This window comes from Mustela erminea, chromosome 10, assembly GCF_009829155.1.
Source record: "Mustela erminea isolate mMusErm1 chromosome 10, mMusErm1.Pri, whole genome shotgun sequence".
Classification (NCBI taxonomy): Eukaryota; Metazoa; Chordata; class Mammalia; order Carnivora; family Mustelidae; genus Mustela; species Mustela erminea.
Genome location: NC_045623.1, coordinates 7,673,907 through 7,694,214, shown reverse-complemented (window position 1 = coordinate 7,694,214; position 20,308 = coordinate 7,673,907). Strand labels below are relative to the sequence as shown.

Below are 20,308 nucleotides of genomic sequence, written 5' to 3'. Positions count from 1 at the left end.
ACAGGACCTGGATGGTAGTGAACAGAGGCACACAGTCCAAATCACAAGATCCTCTAAAACAGACCTGAAACATCTCCTGTCTTAAGTCATGCATCCATATTACTTCTCTCTTGGCCAGCTCTCTCCCTCTACCCTACTAGTCCTCATCTTTCCCATTCATTCATCTCTCCCAACCTACCTCCTAAGTTCAGGGCCAAGATTTCAAACATTTCAAAAATGAGCCATGATTCACTGCTCTGATTGACATCTCAAGAGACAGATTAAGCCACAGTTTGTTCAGAGAAGAACTATGTGTAAGCCATCCAAGGGACACAGACATTGTGTTGGACTGTAATGACTTTGAAGGAAGGTTATTTAACAAACTGGCTCACAACCCATATTGATAAACAATAATTCTCCTTTCCTAAATGTTCTTCTTGAAATCTTACCCAATTCTCTTCTTCCCCTCCATCATCCACACCGTGATTCATTAGGTATTTGATTAAATATACTGCACTGGTCCACTTCTCCTTTGCCTCTCCAAAATAAATCATCTCAACTCGTTCAGCAATTTCATAAACCAAATCATTCAAGATGTTAATCACTTTTCATGTCAAGTGAATTAATTTTAGACCTAATATCCATTTGATTTTTGCAACCCTGGCAGATACTGTACAGTCCCACTCTGTCCAGAGACATAGGGAGGATTCCAGACAAAACCATTACTAAGTCCTGATTTCCAATCATGAGTGACGACTTCCTACATGGTGCTTTGCTACAGACTATTGGCATATCCCCCCTCCTTGTTCCCTGTATAGTGCATCATACAGGGCACTATAAAAATAGTTCATCTAATGAGTTTAAAGAACTGTCTTGGGATGCTGGTGATGTCCGCAATTCCAAACCCCAGAGTCATCATCACCTGTATCTTTTATTGTCCACAGGCACAATGTCCATTGCTATGTAATACTGCTGGTGTGGGTCCAGGCCAGTGATTTTCACTCTCATGGCAGGAAACATCCTCCTGTGAAGGGAAATAGGCAGTAAACTCAACAGTCAGAGGGACAGAAGTCGCAGGAATAGAAGTTTAGAGAGTTTCTTCTTATCAAGAACGCTAAGCACACCAAAGTCCAATGCCTCTAATTCCCAAGTCGGCTGCTTTTTTTTACTTTGGAAATTATTACTATAAAATATGCTAAGTATTCATTGCTGAAATAGCACCATTTCTTAACTTAAATTGACCTATTGGATGGTTCATACACTCGAAGTGCTCATTTATATTATTAGTTCATCTTTAATGTGATTAGGTATCCACACACACATTTCCTGTCAGACTATACCATTCTTGAAAATACTTACACTCTTACACTTCACATACTTGAATAACTTATGCTTTCATACGCATAAGTCAAGTAGCTTATCACAGTCAAGTAGCTTATCAAAGTCAAGTAGCTACTTGACTTTCATAAGTCAAGTAGTTTATCACAGTTGATTACAGGTGATGATGAAATGTTTTCTGACTAATTGAGTCTATGTAAAAGTAATCTCTCAAGAAAAGAAGAAAAAAGGAAGAGGCTACCATTCCCCCAAGCAAAGGACCAACAAAGTTGAGGGTTTTTTACTACATAAAACTGTAGAAAAATTTCTGCAAGTTCTCAGGCTGTCAACATGTGTCAGAAGGAGGACTCTGGGGAATAGGGAGCAAATACCAAATGAATTCTAGTGGCCTCTGGGCAGTACCTTGTTTCTACCACAATGGCTTGTTAAACTTGCCAAAGCAAGTGAGGTCAGGATATGGCACTTTACAACTACTCTCATAATTGAAGAGAAGGAGAGGGAGCAACCCAGACAAGTATTGAGTTTCAAGTTTCAAGGGTCTAGAATAAAATTCTCCATTCTTCTTTAACCATAAGAAGGAAGAGAAACATCAAACTCTTTTGTATGTCATTCATTTAGGAGTCAGACATAAAAAGTGCTCAGTTCAAAAAATGTGGATTGCCTGAATGTGCTCTAGGGTACTTGTACACAAAATGCTGCATTAAGCTTAACCATCTGGGGCCAGTTAGTTGAGCTGGGCAGAGCACGGTGCTAATGAGGTCAAGGTCACAGGCTTGATCCACATACAGCCTAATTGGCTTTGCTCCATTTCACGGCCATAGACCATACCCTGACCCCAGGCAGCCATCTTGCATATATGCCCTGGTTGTTTACGTGAGGGGCTTTCTGTGCTAGCCACACACTGCACTGCTCACCAGAAGCAATCAAAATGCAAGTGTCCTATGGTAGTAGGTCAGTGGCATCCTAATCCTATTTGGAGGAAGGCACAAGAGGGACTACAGATCTTTATAGGATTGATGGCTAGTTCTTAAGTATTTACAAAGAATAATATACAACCATTCCTTTCTTCCTACTTTATAACTTTTCGGAAGCTTCTATTGGTATATCATTCTGGATTTTCTACCTCTAGCTTCACAAGTTTAATTAAAAAGCCTTATATTTTAGTCTTATGGTGAGCTAATGAAATCCCATGATGGACTTCTCATAATCACTAAATCTGGCATTCACTACAGAGTAAGCAATTTGATCTATGTTAATTCTCTCCAAAAATTTGGGAATCTTGATGTATATACATTTACATTTAAACATTTAAACCTTCTTAATAACAATGACTTATGATTGCCTTATACTTATAAATGGTTGGAGAGGACCTTTCCAGGGATGAAAGAAAGTCCTCTCACTTGCTACCTGAGGTAAGAAAATGTGGTTCCTCTCAGACATCTACAGAGGCTGTGTCACATTGCAAGAGATGAATGTCTTTTCTTCATGACTCCAAGAAAAAGGGTTAAGTGTTTCTAAATTCAATATCTGTTTTGTTTGGAACACCCACATAACCTTGAGTGGAAGAGCTACCAGTTTCTTACCAATACCCAAGTTCTAAATGAATGAGAGGTGTGACTTTGGAAAAGTTATTTAACCTTATCACCTAAGAAACAAAGAAAAGGGGCTATATAATCTCTAAAGTGCCCTCCTGCTTTGAAATTCTATGGCTACATTTGAATTCTCTTCTTAAAAACTTACCAAAAGTTGCTTTTTCTTTTTGCCAGCATTTTAGCACAGAATATCAAGTGAAGTCATAACACCCTAGGGAAAAATTAATCTTTCATATTCACAAAATGAGATCTGTTTGGTTTTAATTTTATGGTTAAATTTAGGCCAATTCTTATGTCTTCCAAACCCATAAATCCCTACAAGCACCTCTGTCCATGGTGCTGATTCTACAGATTATGTTGGTACATTCGAAGATTGAGTAGCCTGCAGTAGTTCTGAATCAGAAGGATGACAGTTTAGGGAGTGAGAAGTAGATGGTGATGAAAATCTCAGCAGGAAAAAGGAACAGAGAGTCATACAAAACTATGTAACTAAGAAAATAAAAATTGAGATTAAAACTGATAAGGACATTATGAAGGAAGAGAAAGGAAGTGAAAAGGAAGAAACAGACTTGAGGAACTGGGAGGAAGTGAAGAAAAGTCAGAGAAGGGGCACCTGGGTGGCTCAGTTGGTTAAGCGGCTGCCTTCGCTCAGGTCATGATTCCAGCATCCTGGGACTGAGTCCCACATCCAGCTCCTTGCTCGGCAGGGAGCCTGCTTCTCCCTCTGTCTGCCACTCTGTCTGCCTGTGCTTGCTCTCACTCCTCTCTTTCTCTCTCTGACAAATAAATAAATAAACAAAATCTTTAAAAAAGAAAGAAGAAAGAAAGGAAGGAAGGAAGGAAGGAAGAAAGGTCAGAGAAGAGAAGTCTTTCTTTGTATGTTCTTGAGTTGTTCCAGAATTTCTTGAGCAGAGTTACATGGAACAATGGCAAAGGCTGAAGCAATCCCATTAAGGAGAAATGAATAACATACCTAAACCTCAACAACAGGATATGACTAAAGAACAAAATTTAGGGGCACCTGGGTGGCTCAGTAGGTTAAGCCTCTGCCTTCAGCTCAGGTCATGATCTCAGGGTCCTGGGATCGAGCCTTGCATCGGGTTCTCTGCTCAGCAGGGAGCCTGCTCTCCCCTCTCTCTGCTGGCCTCTCTCCTTACTTGTGTCAAATAAATAAAATCTTAAAAAAAAAAAAAGAACAAACTTTATATGTTTGTTCTGGGAATATCTGGGTATATCCAGGTAGGTATCAACTGAATTTGTGAAGTAAGAGATGTGGAGATGAAAACACTGCAGAACAAATCATGAAACAAGGTCACAGGAGACCTGTGAAAAATGTGTTTGGGTGAATTGAATTCACAGAAGTGCAAGGAACAAGGGAACGATATCAGAAATGATATTGACTGGAATACACAAAACCCCCTGTAGTGAGTGAGAACCTAGAATTTAAAAAATAGAAAATCTCATAGGCAAAAAAAGTAATATTTTCCCCTCTCTCCAAATGAACCCCCTTGTCAAAAACTAAAAAGAATACAAACTTTTTCCTTGAATTGCTGTTTCCGTCTAAGTCATAAGATCTCAAAATGTAGACCAGAAGTAGACTGAAACCCAAGCAACAAGAAAGAGATGGTATTGGAAATAATTCCCCCTCAGAGTTGCTCCTCCTAAGAAGCCTTTTGCTGATTTTATTCACCACCAAAACTTAGAGAAGAAAGAAAGTTCCAAAGGAGAAATAAAATGAACAAGATTTCAGGTTCATTTTGACCTCATGTTTTTGTGATGTCTTATTATATTGGAAGCTTTCTCTACATGCATTCAAATGCTCTTTTATTTTAAATGTCCATGTTCATGAAGACAGCTTATGACCAATCGGGTGGGTCTTTTTGGTCCCCATGACATAAGACTACGTAGACTGACTTTGAAAATATGAAAACAGCATAACTGTTTTTACTTTAATTAACTATTCTTATATACTCAAAAGCTTAGTCCAAATTTATTTTTATTTAAACAATGTTCAGTTTTAATCCAAGGGGCAAAAACTACACCCATTTCTTAACACTGTAGAATTTTAAACAGTTAAGACCATTGTTTTGGACCTAGACAGATTTGTGTGGAATTCTGAAGCTGCCCTTTATTATCCGTGACTTTAGCTAATTAGTTAATTTAGTTAAATAACCTCTTTCAGCCTTTGCATCCTCATCCATGCATGGGATTATTATATCCTATCTCAGAGGATTCCTGTGATGTCTAAATGACATAATATATTTTGAGCATCCAGCACAAAACAGATGCCTAACCATGGAAAACTGAAAGATGCCAGTGAAGGAATGGCTTAATTAAAAGTGTTTATTTCAAGTGAAACTGTATTTTAAAAACTTTTATCATCCTCCATAGTTATGCAAGTTTCCAATGGGTTGCCATTAAAGTTTTGCAATAATTTCAAGCCAACAATAAAACACACAGATCAGTAAGAAGGGCTCAGACATGTACCAAGCCCTATTCTTACGAAACAAACAAACAAAAAATAACCTCTTATAAAAACATCTGGCTGCTTTTAAATATTTCATTTATTTATTTGACAGACAGAGATCACAAGTAGGCAGAGAAGCAGGCAGAGAGAGAGAAGGAAGAAGGCTCCCCACCGAGCAGAGAGCCTGATGCAGGACTTGATCCCAGAACCCTGGGATCATGACCTAAGCCAAAGGCAGAGGCTTTAACCCACTGAGCCACCTAGGAGCTCCACTTGGCTGCTTTTAATGCTTTAGGAGATGCAAGCTGTTGTTTGGGGAGCAAGCTTTTTCTCTCAAAAAACACTGGATGGTGAAGTAACACTTGCTTTGGAAATCTACCATGTGGTCCTTATGTACCATCAATCTCCCATATGGGCTGATATACATTTGTAGGCAGAAAATGTCTTTGAGTGTAGAGGTGACTTAGACATTGGAATTGCCCTTGGAGGAAAACAGCAAAATCACAGTAAACTCAAGATCACTTTACCAAGATGACCTTATGCAGAAAAGTGAACACAAGTAGCTCTGGCATCACCAATACTACCTACCACAAGTAAGTGAAAAGAAAACCGTGTAACAGCTCCTACTTTTGGTCTCCATTCTTGGAATCTAGCCATCCAAAGGAACTTGTCCTTACCTGCCTGCTTTGGTGATGATCATCTCAGTTCCAATGTCATGGAACCTCTTCCAGAGGTCAGCGCATTGGAGCTCCACCTGAATCTCTTCCATGGAAGACATGGCAGCAGGCACAGGGCCTGCAGCACCAGAGCCCAAGTCAGGGTGAGTGTCAAAGGAGCAGGAAGTCCGCTCAGTGAGCACCTCAGAGTCTGAACCAGTGCTTTGCTCGGAATCTGCAAGATAAACAATCAAGTCTTAGGTGAGAAACTGCTGAGCCTCCCCCACCCCCACTGCCCTGCTTTGGTGACTTAAAGCTGGGAAGCTCCAGAGCACAGCATTCAGGGTATTTTATTATTTCTTTTATGGTTTGTTTTTGAGATTTACGACCATCTTTTAGGTTTTGCATTTCCAACATGACATCTGGCATTTTAGCAACAGCTGAACAAAACTGGTCCACAACAGGCAACATAAAGAGTACTAATGTCACCATGGTGAAGTGAAGAAGCCAAACAGGGACAATAAAATAAATGCCAAATTAAAAAATAGTAATAATAATTACAGATCACAGCTCCAAATCTAGACAATTTCACTGGGGGCTGGGGTGGGGGCTGGGGCTCAATGCTAATAATGTATTCTTTAATGTTCTACTACTAAGCATCATTGCCCATCCACCAGTAAATTTTAAACAGAGCAATTTTTTTTCTCTGTTTATATATCTTGGTCATCAAAAGTAATGAAAAGTTGTTTGGGATCTTTAGAAGCACTTTGTCATGTATTTGAGTAAATGGCTTTTCCTAAGAGTCCAATCAGGTCATTTTGGATGGAAAAAGGGAAAAAAAAAATGTCTGTTGTAAGGCATATGGAAAAAGTTACCCAAGAAGGCGGTTGAAACAAAGGGAATAAATGAGTTCAGGAGACACCTTGATTGGTTTCTGAAGTATGAGCAGAGGGGAGGGGTGATCCAAACAGGAAGGTAGGATTGAGAGCAACCAAATAAAAAGTTGGCATGCTGTGCCAGATGGTCCTTTCTTCCTGTGTCTCCTATACTCACGAAGGGGTTTGGGGGGGTGGGGGGGAGGATACATAGCGTGATAGAGAAGGCTGGAGTCAAATTTACCAAGGAATTTACTGTAATTTTTAAAGCGTTTTACTCTTAGAGGCCTGGTGCCAAGAATCTTATCTCCTAAGATTTTCCAAACTCAGATTAGTCTTCTTAGGTCAAACGATACTGCAAACTAAGCCTGAGAAGGGCATCTGTCCTTGATAAGAGCAGGATAAAGAAGGGTGGGACAGAAAGTCAGACCGTTTTGCTGCCATCCTCACTTACCTGCAGCAGGTTTCTAGACCTGTGAAAACCCATCCCGCAAGACCTTCCCATTTCCTTCCTTCTAGCCCTGATGTCCTCCTCTCTCAAACCCAAGCAGCATCACTGGCAAGTCTTCCACAAAGCTGCCAGTGCTCACAGGGAGCAAAGTGACATTTCTTTCCACTTTTTTCCCCAGTTCCCCACCCTTCACTTCTGAAGACACTCAGGGTACTGCAGAACTGAAACAAGCTCCGAAATGACAGGGAAGTCACTGCCCCAAATCTAGTTTATCCACAATCACTAGTCCAGTCACCATCTTCACACACACACATATATATACATATGTGTGTATGTGTGTGTGTGTGTCTGTGTGTCTGTGTGTCTGTGTGTGTTTTACATGTCCAAGCATACAATCTTACACCTGGTGCTAAACAGGGGCTAACTTTGGTATCCTTCAAGCACAGAAAAGTGGAGCTGCCCATCTAACATGGAAGTTGCTGCTGCTGAGAGATAAATCTCCATCCTCGCCTGATCCTCTATGCCTTTCCTCTGTAAAGCCATAGTATCAGCATCACACACTTGGCCAAACACGGGAATTCTGATCCCCTGAGACATGGATTCCCAAATCCCACTGTTTCTGTGACATGCCAAGAGCTCCTCACTTGCCCCAAGTATTGTGAGCTTTTCAAAAACTTCTCAAAGCAAGAATTTTAAAAAATAGCCTTGTCCTACCTTTGGGAGCAAAGTGGTATGAAATCCGCTTACCATAATGTGCTACGAATATGAAAAAGCTAGAAATTTTGGACATGTGATTTCTCCAATGAATGTTTAGGAATAGGGAGGGAAGGGAAAGGTATCACTATGCTACCTGATAACTTTTCAACGGGGGTCAAACGGGTTGGGATTTGAATGGGGACTATGGCTGGAGAATGAGGAAACCAGAGACTCTACTCTTAACACACCATGTCATCTGAAATAAAATGGGAGCTCAAAGTGTAACACTAAGTGGACTCTTAGTTCATTTAATAATGAATCACCTGGACAAACCTATTTTCTTATCATGCATTTAGAAGGATTGAGCTGAAAACTTTTATAATCTCTTCTACCACTGAGGACTTGGAGAGTGTTAATGCATACTTTCCAATGCAACTTTCAGGGATAACCCAGGCAACCTCAATTAGAAGCAACAGATTAAAACTGCTTGGGCAAGACAAGTTAAATGAGAAGAACATCTGAGGGCTCAGATTCACGTTATCATAGAAGTTAAAGAAACCAGTGGACATTCTGTTTATAGTTTCAATCAAATCAATCAATAAGCACCTATCAGCATGTGGCCCTATATGAGGTACCAGGTAGATAATTTGAAACAGAATCCCAGACCTTGAGAAGTTTCCCAGTTAGTGTTGATTAATTATGTGTTTATTGGGTGCTTACTATGTGCCCAGCACTGTGCTAGATCCTGAGAAATACCAAAGTGCAAAATGAGGCTCTGCCTCAAAGTATTTACAGGACCAATGGAAACTGAGTGCATTCACAAATAGAAACCAAGACAAGTACTACCACATAATTTTCCACACCACTGCATATTGCCTTGGATGTTTCATAGGAATCCAGCAAAGACAGGGATCTCAGAAAACTGGAACAATCCTAGGGAACTCAGGCTTACTAGAAAAGAACTGGACGAGATGTGGAGGCAGAGGCAGGATTTGCCCGTGAAGAGGATTTTCAGACACAGCTATTTGTTTCCCTGGAAGTGCTCTGTGCTCCTAGATTCTCACTTCCTCACAAAATAGAGTCCAAGTGATTTTATATACAGAATACAGGCATCAGCTCACATTTTCAATAACATAAAGTAAGCTACCCTATAATACCCTTAAAATAGGGTTAAGACCAACCCCTTAGGTAAAAATAAAACAGAGTCCTTTGTAAGATGTGTTTCTAAATCATAGTCATATCAAATATTTAGGCTAACCAGATCATTGATTCCAGCTAGTAATCAGAATGCATAATCAAGTCATGAATATAAGAAATGCAGATTATTTCAATCAAATAGGATCCATTTAGAAATACAACCAGTGCCTTGAATATCAGAATACACCTCTGTGTTTTCAAGCTTTTTTATTCTCCACAATTTGTAACTTCCTGCCTTCAAAAAAACTCAGGAACTCAGAAAGACTTCTTGGCTGTCAGATGTCTCTTGTGGACAGCATTTGAACAGGGAAGTTTTGGCAAATCAAGAACATAAATGATAAAGTTATATATAACTAAGGAAGTTAAAGAAGACTTGAGAACTTGCATGGATCCAAATTACAAGTCACTGGAGAACATCGTATGACTCATACAGTCAAACCAACATGTCTATTACCATCCCAAAAAACCCTAAACAAGAGACTCTAACCATCAGCTCATAGTGTCACTTGTTTTCTATCTCTGACATATTTCATGTTGATAAAATGGACACAGTAACACTAAGTTCCCACAGAAAGTTGGGTTTAGCTTACAGCAAGTTTTCAAGTCTCAATTCATGCAAAATAATAGCAATAAGAAAATAGTTCCTTCATCTACATTTTACACATCATTTAATATATCCTTCCATTTGATGGGGTAAAAATGGCATAGTTTTATATTCATTATATAAATGAGGTAATTGAGACTAAGAAAACTAAAAACAACGTGACCTAGAAGGTAAGTTTTCTGCTTCCTGATCTAATGGTCAGATCTCTCCCAAGATCATACTGGGCTCAACCCCAGCCAAAAGAGCCAGCAATTCTGTAATAACCCTCAACTACTATAACCATCCTTACAAATGAAATGGCTTAATATGTTTGATCCTGGCCAAGTCACATAACTATTCTGGCCCTCATTATCCTTAATCATTTTAACACAGCACATACACATTTAATTAGAGGTGCTATAAAGTCCCTCTTAAGTCTAATGTTTACTGGATGGATTAGTAGTGCTGCTTAAAGACCACCAAGTCTAACAACAGCAACTCAACCATGATAAGTTGAGTTAGTTGGCATGCACAGAAAATGCCTAATTTATGTGTATTTTGACTTAATATCAAAACCAGACACTGTTAAAACAGATTTCACAGTCTTTCAGGCAATTTTTGTCTCCACTTAACTAATAATTTTGAGGAATGATTCATTACTACAGTGAATAGAACACATTTATGCCTTGGGCTCTGCTGTTCACCATGAGTGGGGTGATGGAGAGTCATTTCTTTTCACAGAGCCTCAGTTTCAGTATCTTTACTATTTTCTTATCTATTACTATTTCCTTATCTTTACTATTAGGGACTGGAGGAAGATATCTCCTTGCTTAGAAAATTACATTTATAGCTTTACGATAAAAACAGAAATTAACAATTCTGTTAATAACAATGCTAGTGACTTAGGACTATGAGACAAATACAACCCCACAAGAACTATCCCAACCAACGGGTTAATGGTCAACATCTATTAAACACTTACTAAGTATCTGATGCTCGGCTAAGACTTTATATACATAACATTAGTTAATAAAACAAATCTAAGCATTATTATTATCTCCATTTTATATATTATTGAAACCAAAATCCAGATTACATCAGCTCCACCTCCTGGGGACTGCAGACACATGAGACTACATTTACTTCCACTTCTATTTCACCAAATGTTTCTGTTTTGTATAGATCAGGTTATATAGTAGGAGACTAAGAGAGAGAAACTAGGTTCTTGCTCCATAGGAGCTCACAATCCAATTTCATAGGAAAGGACACACAAACTGTTAAAGAAGACTGGCTATGATAGGTGTTCCAATAGATATGGGATCAAGGTATTAAGGAGCTTTGAAGAGCAAGCAAGTCAATGATTTGGGATCAAAAAAACTTCTCAAGGTATAATTTGAAGATGGACTTGAAATAGAAGTTCAATATGGGCACACAAAGAATTTAGGGGGATGGAATTCAAGTTAGTGGGAATAGCACCAGTAAGGACTTGGCATTTTTAGAGAATTACAAGAAGACTGTTATGGCCAGAGCTTAAAATACATAAGGGAAGGGGAGAGGTGAGATAAGACATAAAGGTGGGAAGTCAGGTTCAACTCAAACTCAACTAAATGACTATTTATTTAACATTTACTATGTGCCAGTCACTCTTCTAGATCCTTGAGACCTCGGGGGAGTAAAATCTCTGGCCACATGGAATTTATATTCCAGGAGGAACTTGGGTGCCATAATATGGAGTTTAGACTTTGCTTTCTTTATACCAAAGTGTTTTTTAAGTGGAGGTGATGATAGTTTTGACTTCCTTCCTAAACTGTGAATTCCCCAAGCTGAATTTAATGCTTTGTCACATCTTCTATATGAATGATATACAACAGCCCAGTTTCAGTGTGGGAGAGGGGTCACAGAAGACTACTGTAGTCAGATAAGAGATGCAGAATTTTCTGAGATTAGATGTACAGTGCCACTTCCATAAGCCTGGACTTTGGCTACTCCAAGGAAGAAACCAGTCTGAAACAAAGGAGAAAGACACAACCCAGATGATAATCAAACAATCATTTTTTCCTACTGATAACTGGAACATGACTATACTGAGTGGTACTTCCTATCTGATACGGGTGGGGCAGCCACTCCTTGGTCTATTTCCTAAGTCCTGAAGTCTCCAAAACCAAGACTCCCACAGCCATCTAAGGGTTCCCATTCACACCAGGGCAGACATCAGAAGCTTATAACCCAGGCAGCACTTTCTGCACCAGGCTCAAGTAAACTCCTATTTCTAGAGGATCTCTGCAGTGGAAATTGGTTCTGGGATGTCAGATTTTATCAGGTAGCTTAGCAAAATTTGGTGATGAAATTTTTCATAGAGTAATTCTAAATATGGCAGAAGCAGAGCACTTGGCACGGACTCGAGTACGGACTGAGCCCAAATTTGATACCCAGTCCAGAGCGTCAATGGAATGAACTATAACCCAGGTTGGATTAAAGTAAAATTATGATGATAGCAAACATTCAAACAAGACTGTTAGATGACTTTGGTGATGGAATGAAGTATCTGAGCTCTCCATGCCCTCCAAGTTCTATTTGGGAAAAGGGGGGAGGTAACCCGAAGCCTGTAATTCCCATGCCAATAAGCCAATTAAGGAGACAAAAAGCACATATCTCTCAGCTGCCTAAAGCACTCACCACCTGACAACCAGCATCTGTCTCAGTGACACACAGAACCAGAGGCAGGGACCCAAAGTCATCCCTGAGAACTCAGCCTTTTAAAGAGGCTTTGCAATGAAGTGGCAGCAGTAATTTCTGTATCTATTTCTTGTTGATCAAAGGCTCAATGTCTTGAAAGGTTCAGCCTCTTATGCTCCAGCATACTTTGAAAGTGGAAGCAACAAAGGAAGAGAAGTTATGAGCACTACACTAGATATTCCACATACATTATCTCATGCAATTTTCATGGAAAACCTTATGAAGTAGCCATTACTGTTGCCATTTTGTAAAGGAGTTAACTGGGGCTTGGTGAGACTGAGAGGCTTTCTCACATTATGTAACTAGTCATAGTGGGACTTGAGTCCTTCTGACACTAGAGTTGATGCTCTTCCCACTCAACAGTCTTTCCTCATTTTCAGAACGAGTCCTGCAGAGCTGGGTGCTTCCCGCACTGAACTTGGAAATGCAGAGCTAACATTCAGATTGTTCAGTCAGGAGATAGATCCATGGGAACTAAAGCATTGTCAGTTCTTTGGGGAGAGGAGAAAATTCAAGCCAGAGTCAGACAGGAATTTTGCCTCAGGAGCCAGGCAGTTGTGTTCAGGAACATCTGAGATATCTTCACTGACTTAATATTATTTAATAAGTAAGCACAAGTACAAAAAACCACCTTTTGTTGTACTTCACTTCCTGTCCCCAGTCCCCCAGGGTAAAACATCCAAAGGTGACAGGTCACTGAAGATCAATGTCAATGTCAAGTCACTCTTTCACTCTAGCCTAGACCATAAGCAAAACATTAGAAGGTACTCAGAAAATGTTTGGACTTTGAGAAATGTGTAATGACCGCAGTGAAAGATAAGAAAAGGCAGCTGAATTAGTTCCTACTTATGCAGAATTTGATTTATTTAGGCTTAACTCCGGTCACAGTTCATGGCCCAAGAGTTTTTGATAGTCCTAAATGGATATCTATATTTGAGGAGGATTCATCTGATCACATTGTATGTGAAAGTATTAGTAAACAATACAGTATGAAATTCACATATAAGATTATATGCCAGTGATGAAGTTAATCAGGAAGACCAAGAAAAAATGAAGACAAGTATGGGTCTTGTGTTTCCTAGAACAGTCCTATATAAATATTTTATTTCATTCTTCCTATAAAATTAAAATTTTTGAGATTGACTTTGGTTCAGAAAATACTCCTGATGGAAAGCACGGAAAATGCATAAACAAAAAAATGAAAAATTGGTCACAAGCCACATGGCAATATTCTATCTAAATACCTCTTACACCAGAGGTCCTCCAAAAGTTGATCCTAATTGACTGGGTGGTCTTCAAGATTTACCAGTCAATTTTGAGCCAGCAGCTATCAACACAGTCCCCTCCTTAAGGCTCTTGGCATATTTTCTGGGTGAAGTGACACTTTAGTTCATCCCCAAGCCAGTGGTTGCTTGCTCTTTGCAACCACAACTACTTCTAACCTCCCACCACCACCCTGACCACTGCTGTAGCACCATAAGTCATCTGCCATAGTGGTCTTTCATTTCCATGAAGTGAGAAGGAACCCTTCCCCCACAGGCCCTAGAAGAACTTGCCTTATACCTTGTTAGCATATTCTCATTGAGCACCAATAAATGAACAAATACGTGCTAATACACAAAAGGGGAAGAAGTAAACCGCCAACAATAAGTGTAATTCAACTTCCAGAGACAGTGCCCTTGGAGATGGAGATCTGAAACATGTAAGTAGAACAGACATTTGAGCACAACCAGGGACACAAAATTCTCTTCAAATTATATGCAAGAGACCACCAGCTACACTAAGTTTAAAACCTAACGTACCATGCCAAACATAGAGAGTCATCTTGCTGAAAGACTGTAAGAGAGCTAGCTATATGGCTGGCAAATATATAACGACCTCCCCAATAATCTTCTAAATCCATCTGTTTGATAAATCACTTATTTATTCAGCAAATAATTGTTGATTAACTCACTGAGACCTACCAATGTGTAAGGTACTATGAGGGCAACAACACTGAATAAGATATGATCTATGTTCTCAGGAACTTACAAAAACACTTAGGAGACAGGAGGGGTCAATAATCTAATAAAAATAGATTAGTCAAAATCCAACATGGCACATGGCACACTGGGGTTTGGAATTTGGAATTCAAAAAACAAATTCTAAAGTTCACCTCTTCCTTTCCAACTGTCTAATCTCTACCAAGTCACTTAATATCTTGAAGCCTAAGTTTTATCATTTGTAAAATGAGGACATCATTAGTACCTACTGTGTGACTGTCTAACACAGCATGCATGTATGTGTATGTGAATACCTTATCAATAGTAAAACAGTAAAATGGATAGATAAAATGCTCATTTTCATGTTCATCTAAGAGAAACATCAACAAAATGCTATGGAAGTTTAGAGATGAGAAGACTCTCTTTCAGCCCAGGGGTCCTTTCTGGGCCTAATGAAAAGATGTCTGCAATAAAATGTCAGAAATGGGGGAAAGGGGCAGAAGGATCTTCCAGGAAAGGGGAACTTTATGGCAGAGACACGGCAATAAAGTCTACCAGACAGGTTTAGAGAACAGCAATTAATTCAGAACACATCTGCATTATTCCTCTTATATCGTCAGTACCGGGGACAGTGCCTGGCACCTACTATGCACTTGACAGAATGTTGATTTTGTTGAATAAATGAATGAATGAAATGCTGTATGTTTAGCAAGGCAAGAGAAGAGATATGACCAAAGAGCTGGGAAGTGTAGACTGAAGCCAGATGAAGAGACTTGCATGCTATTCATCTTCTGATCTTCCAGAGACCAATGTACCTGTGGTAATGAGGATCTTCATTGAATGCCATGTTCCCAATGAAATCTCAATGGGGTCACCTCCATATATAACCTAAATTATTGGCATCCCACCTATTTTTCCTTCAATGACTGTGGGTTGTGTTAAGCTGATTGGCAAGGTCTCACCTCAAGTTTTTCATAGGCTTCAATCGAGTTCAGTGAATTCAGTCACTTCTGTGAGTAGCACTCGCAGCCAAGCATCTGGAAAATTCTCAGATACTAACTCTCCTCCATAGCAACTTAACAAGAGAAGGTGCCAGAGGTCATGAAGATAAAAATGGGGAAAAGAGTAAGGCCTTCAAGTGTTAGAGCTAGTGATGCTGAGGGAGAAGTAAGGTGGCACACAAGCCCTCTCCTTCAGAAACAGGGTGACCCGTTTTTAGGAACACAATGACTTCTGCCCCCTCCACACCCCCATTCAGCTAGGGTCTGTGCTGTCTGCAGTAAAGCCGGGTTTCCAGAGATGCAGCCAGGAAGGGGATAAAGCACAGTCCTCTAGAATCACACAGACCCAGATGTATGACTTTGAGCAATCAACATAACCTTTCTAAGCCAATTTCCTCATCTAAAATAGAGATGCCAATAACTCTCAGTAAAGCCCCTGGCACACAGCAGGAGTATATTTAAATGTTAGTTCCTTCTATCATGTGGAAAGGGGAGGGACCACAAGGGTTAGATCCTTCCCCAATATCTGAGAGATCCTGTCCATATCTGAGAGAGAGAAAAAAGGTTTGTGTTCTTTCAAATAGAGAAAATCAAATCCTAATAAAGAAAATGTAAAATGTAGATCCCATGGTGAGAAAATAATTCAGGGCCTAGAGCAGAAACCATCAAAATTGAATGGTGTTAGAAGAAACGGTGGAAAGGCAGAAGGAAGGAAAGCAAAGAAATAGTGAAAATGTCAGCTAAGAAACCCTCCTTTTGTGTGGGTCTGCCTACTTGATGTTCCCCTGGTAAAATAGCATGCCATAGACCTTGCCATGCTATTAGACCTAGCCATGCTATTGAGAACGAAAATGACTAGGATGTAAAAGAAGAGACAACAGGGAATATCACTGGGGAAAGATGTATGCTGGACCTTCAGTAAGGAAATGGGGCTGGGGAAAAAAAGTCGAACCTTGACTTCTGTCAACCTTGGCTGGAGATGCAGTCCAAGGGCACTGTTCCATGAGAAAGGGCGACACATGAAAGAGCTGGGGGGCCATAGCATCCCCTGCTCCAAATCAACATCACTCACCCTCTGGCTCACCCTTTGATAATGGCAAATGTGATTGACCCTACAATCACACTGAGGTGGCAGGAAAGATCTAGAGCTCAAGGGAGTCTCCCAGGGAGCATAGGGATAAGGTCTGAAAGCTGTGCACTCTAACCCTATCAGGGAGACTTAGCCAAGGTAACCTGCCCAGTGCCACCCACCCAGAAGTACCAGAGAGAAACAAAGGACCCCGGTCTTGGTCTGAAGCCTGAACCCATCCACTGTGCCACACTTCCTTCGGAAATCCTAAAGCCAAACGCTTTGACAAGGGAAAAGAATCCAGCTGGGGGTATAAGGCAAGGCTGAGAGTGAAATGCACACCTTGGATTAATCATGTTTGTGGCAGTGGCTTTATATTTACAATTCACTGACCCTCAGCCGGAGATGCTTACCAAACTTGGAATTCCGTACTCACATCCCAGGGCTCCAGAACCCTCCAGAAATACCCCCCTCCTGTCTTCTCCGGTCTTCTTTCTTCCTTCTAAGGCCCTCCCCAGAAAGGAATGAGTTGTCAAAGGATGCTCATTGTAGAGCAAATTTTTGGTCATGGCAAAGAAGAGGGTGGGGTAAGGTAAGGGCTTGCCTAACACTGTCCTCTACATGAAGGCTGACTTGGAAGGCTGATTTGGGAATCCCAATGTCAACACATTATTCCCAATTCCACTCCTGCCTCCCTGAGTAATTCTGCGGGGATCACTTAACTCCACTCATTCTTCCACCAACACCTTGGCTCCAGCATGCCTCTGCTTTCCCCCAGGCCTACCTACCTTGATCAGAATGACTCTGGAAGAGACAGTGTCCTCCAAGTGTGTCAGCAATTCAGACACGGACAGCTTCTAAAATAGCTGGTGTGTGGCTGCCGGGTGTCTGCTGCTCTCCGAAGGAGCGGTGCTGTCACTGAGGTAGCAGGATTTCCTTGCCAAAGCTGCTCTCACCCTCCTCCCCATAAGGCTCTTCACTCCCTCTCCCTGTCCCAGCCCAGGAAGACTTGGAGCCCCAGGGCCGTGGCATTTAAGCACTGTCACAGTTCCCACTCAATCCCCATCGTGGTGCCAGCTCGGCATGTCATGATGACCCAGCCTGAACTGTATTTAGAAGCCTGGGGCATGGCACTGTGTTCCAGCCCATCTCAGAGTGACAGGAGATTTCCTGAGCACCTGGGCTTGGGATTCCCTCCAGAGGATGAGGGTCAAAAGGACTTTCCAAATGGTCTGTTTCCTTCTCATGAGGGTCCCCATCTGCTGGAGGCCCTTCTCAGAGACTCAATCTCTGTCAATGCTACCATTTCACCCTGTTGTAAAATCCAGCCTTTTTATAAAGCTTGTAAGACGTGTTACAGGAAAGAGAATTGTGGGAAAATCTGTCAGAAAATAGGTTTAGTGGTCTGTCCATGGACTATTCTTACAAACATACACTTCCCTAGAATTATACCCTGGGGATGCAGAGAATCTACCAGATGTTGCCAGTGAACAGGGAGAGACTGCCTAGGACTCTTAACTTCTTGGGGGACAGTACATAATAATTCACGTTATCTTCTTGGCAGCCTCTATGCCCATCTTGAAAGTAGCCTACTGGAGTCAAAAAAAAAAAAAAAAATTGGAAGTTATTCCCAGTTACTGGTTAAAAAAAGAAAAAAAAAATACCTTTTTTTATTTACACTTGAATGTAATCTCCACCCAGACAGGCAGACTGATAATTGAGTAACACTAATTGGGTTGGCTGACAGTTTTGAGGGTTACTGCACATGGAGGGTTACTGCACATGGAGCACTGGAGAAAGAAAGGCTTTTTTCTCATTGACCCTCAACCCTCTGCACCAGTGTCCCTGACTAGAGTCCCATGGAGATACCCTGTCATTTAAAAGGCATCAGTGTTTGGCCTCTCCCCATTTCTGGGCAAGGACCCAACACTCAGAGAACGTGGTTTTGGGATCATAGCATCTAATCCATTCAAGGATTATTTTCCCCTCTACTGCTCAGATGGGTATGTTAATCATCACCTCCCTTTGTTCTGTAATAAATTCAGCCCTGGCTAATTCTGAGCCTCTTTGCATCACTGGAGTTTAAAGATGGCAGTTTTTGACAGGTCAGATATTTAGAATCAACAGACCACCAACCAGTCAAAAATCTTAAGTAGTTTTAGGAACATGTGGAAGTAATTTTTTCCCAGAATTCACAAGTCTGAATGATGAGATCTCATTGATGACATTTGGGCTGTTGTACCTATTAAAATATTACTTTATATACCATATTCTATGTGTAATCAAAACTGATTTAACAGTGAAGGCAGATTTTCCTTATTATACCAAATATCACATGTTATCAGATAAAAATTACAATGGAGTACACACTATGCACCATCTTTAAAAGAATTCATAAAAAATGAGATAAAATTACAAGTGAATGTGAGGTCACCTGGCTGGCTCAGTCAGTGGAGCATGTGACTCTTAATCTCAGGGTCATGAGTTCAAGCCCCATGTTGAGCATAGAGCTTACTTAAAAATATATGTGTGTGTGTGTGTGTGTGTGTGTGTGTGTGTGCGTATGTGTATACATTTTATATATATAAATATATGTATACGTATTTTTAAGTAAGTTCTATGCTTCACATATATGCATATATGAATGCACAATGACTACAGATGGAAAATACAAATGTTATAGACTACTTCACAGTATAACTTCACAGAAATCAGAATATTTTGTGTGACACTAGTTGTATGTATACATACATTTTAATTATAACCATCTCAGTTGCATGCAGTGAATCTTTTTATAAAGGAAAAATTGTTTTGTAAAATATTAATTTCTAATTTTTTCAAGGAAGAGGCTATTAACCTAATGTCAGTGGAAGGGCTTTGGGGTTTCATATGACCTAAAGTCATAGGTTAAATTTGTAAGAACTTGCATTTCTCTGGGAAGAGAATGTATGGTATTTATGGGATTCTCAAAGCAATCCATGACTTTAAAAGGATGAGGACCACTGGTTTGAGAGGTTTTCTCCAAGTGGGGAAAATGTCTAATTTTTAAGTTCTTCTGCTGTAATGTAAAGCATTTCCCCTTCACCAGATATTTTCAGGAGAAATATTTAAAATACGACTCAGAATACCAGCAGGGCATCTTCACAAAAACAAGTTCTTTGTCTCCCTCACAAAGACAAAGTGGTTGTGTTTCCCTGTGAGTGTTAAACTTTCTCTGTCTGGTTCCTTATTTCTTATTTATCTGCATTTTAACCACATATACATGTATGTATAAATGTGTTTTTTTTTTGAATCATTTGGGAAGATAGAAGGAATTAAAAATTATCTTTAAGTGAAAGAAATGGGACTTTTTCTTCAGCCTTGCTGCTTTGACTCATTCATACCCCCCCGCTCTCCTTCCCTCTGCCCCTCAGAAAATCCTCAGTTGGCAAAGGAGGCCCAGGCTCACCAGGCCATTTCTCCTTCTGTGTGCTAAAACCACAGTAAGTTTGCTACTGTGGGACACACAGTCATCCCTCACCAGATATGGGCTCCAGGTCAGTGGCTCCCATGCCTTAGAAGAAACCCTTCTGGGGCGCCTGGGTGGCTCAGTGGCTTAAGCCGCTGCCTTCGGCTCAGGTCATGATCTCAGGGTCCTGGGATCGAGTCCCGCATTGGGCTCTCTGCTCAGCAGGGAGCCTGCTTCC

The 20,308-nt window shown here is 40.4% G+C and overlaps 1 protein-coding gene across 2 annotated transcripts in view; it reads right to left on the bottom strand.

The window, feature by feature from the left end:
• The window catches only part of TBX15 (T-box transcription factor 15), a 103,011-nt gene that overhangs the window by 41,294 nt on the left and 41,409 nt on the right, over nt 1-20,308 (bottom strand). Inside the window, exons 1-3 of one of the 2 annotated variants that reach the window (XM_032302933.1) lie at nt 17,411-17,799; nt 6,054-6,267; nt 902-1,003 (exon numbers count right to left, since the gene is read on the bottom strand). In XM_032302933.1, coding sequence (XP_032158824.1) covers nt 902-1,003; nt 6,054-6,154 — 203 coding nt within the window. In that variant the 5' untranslated portion in view covers nt 6,155-6,267; nt 17,411-17,799. Of the gene's footprint in view, nt 1-901; nt 1,004-6,053; nt 6,268-17,410; nt 17,800-20,308 lie in introns of those variants that run through there. The other variant, XM_032302932.1, reaches the window with a different exon arrangement.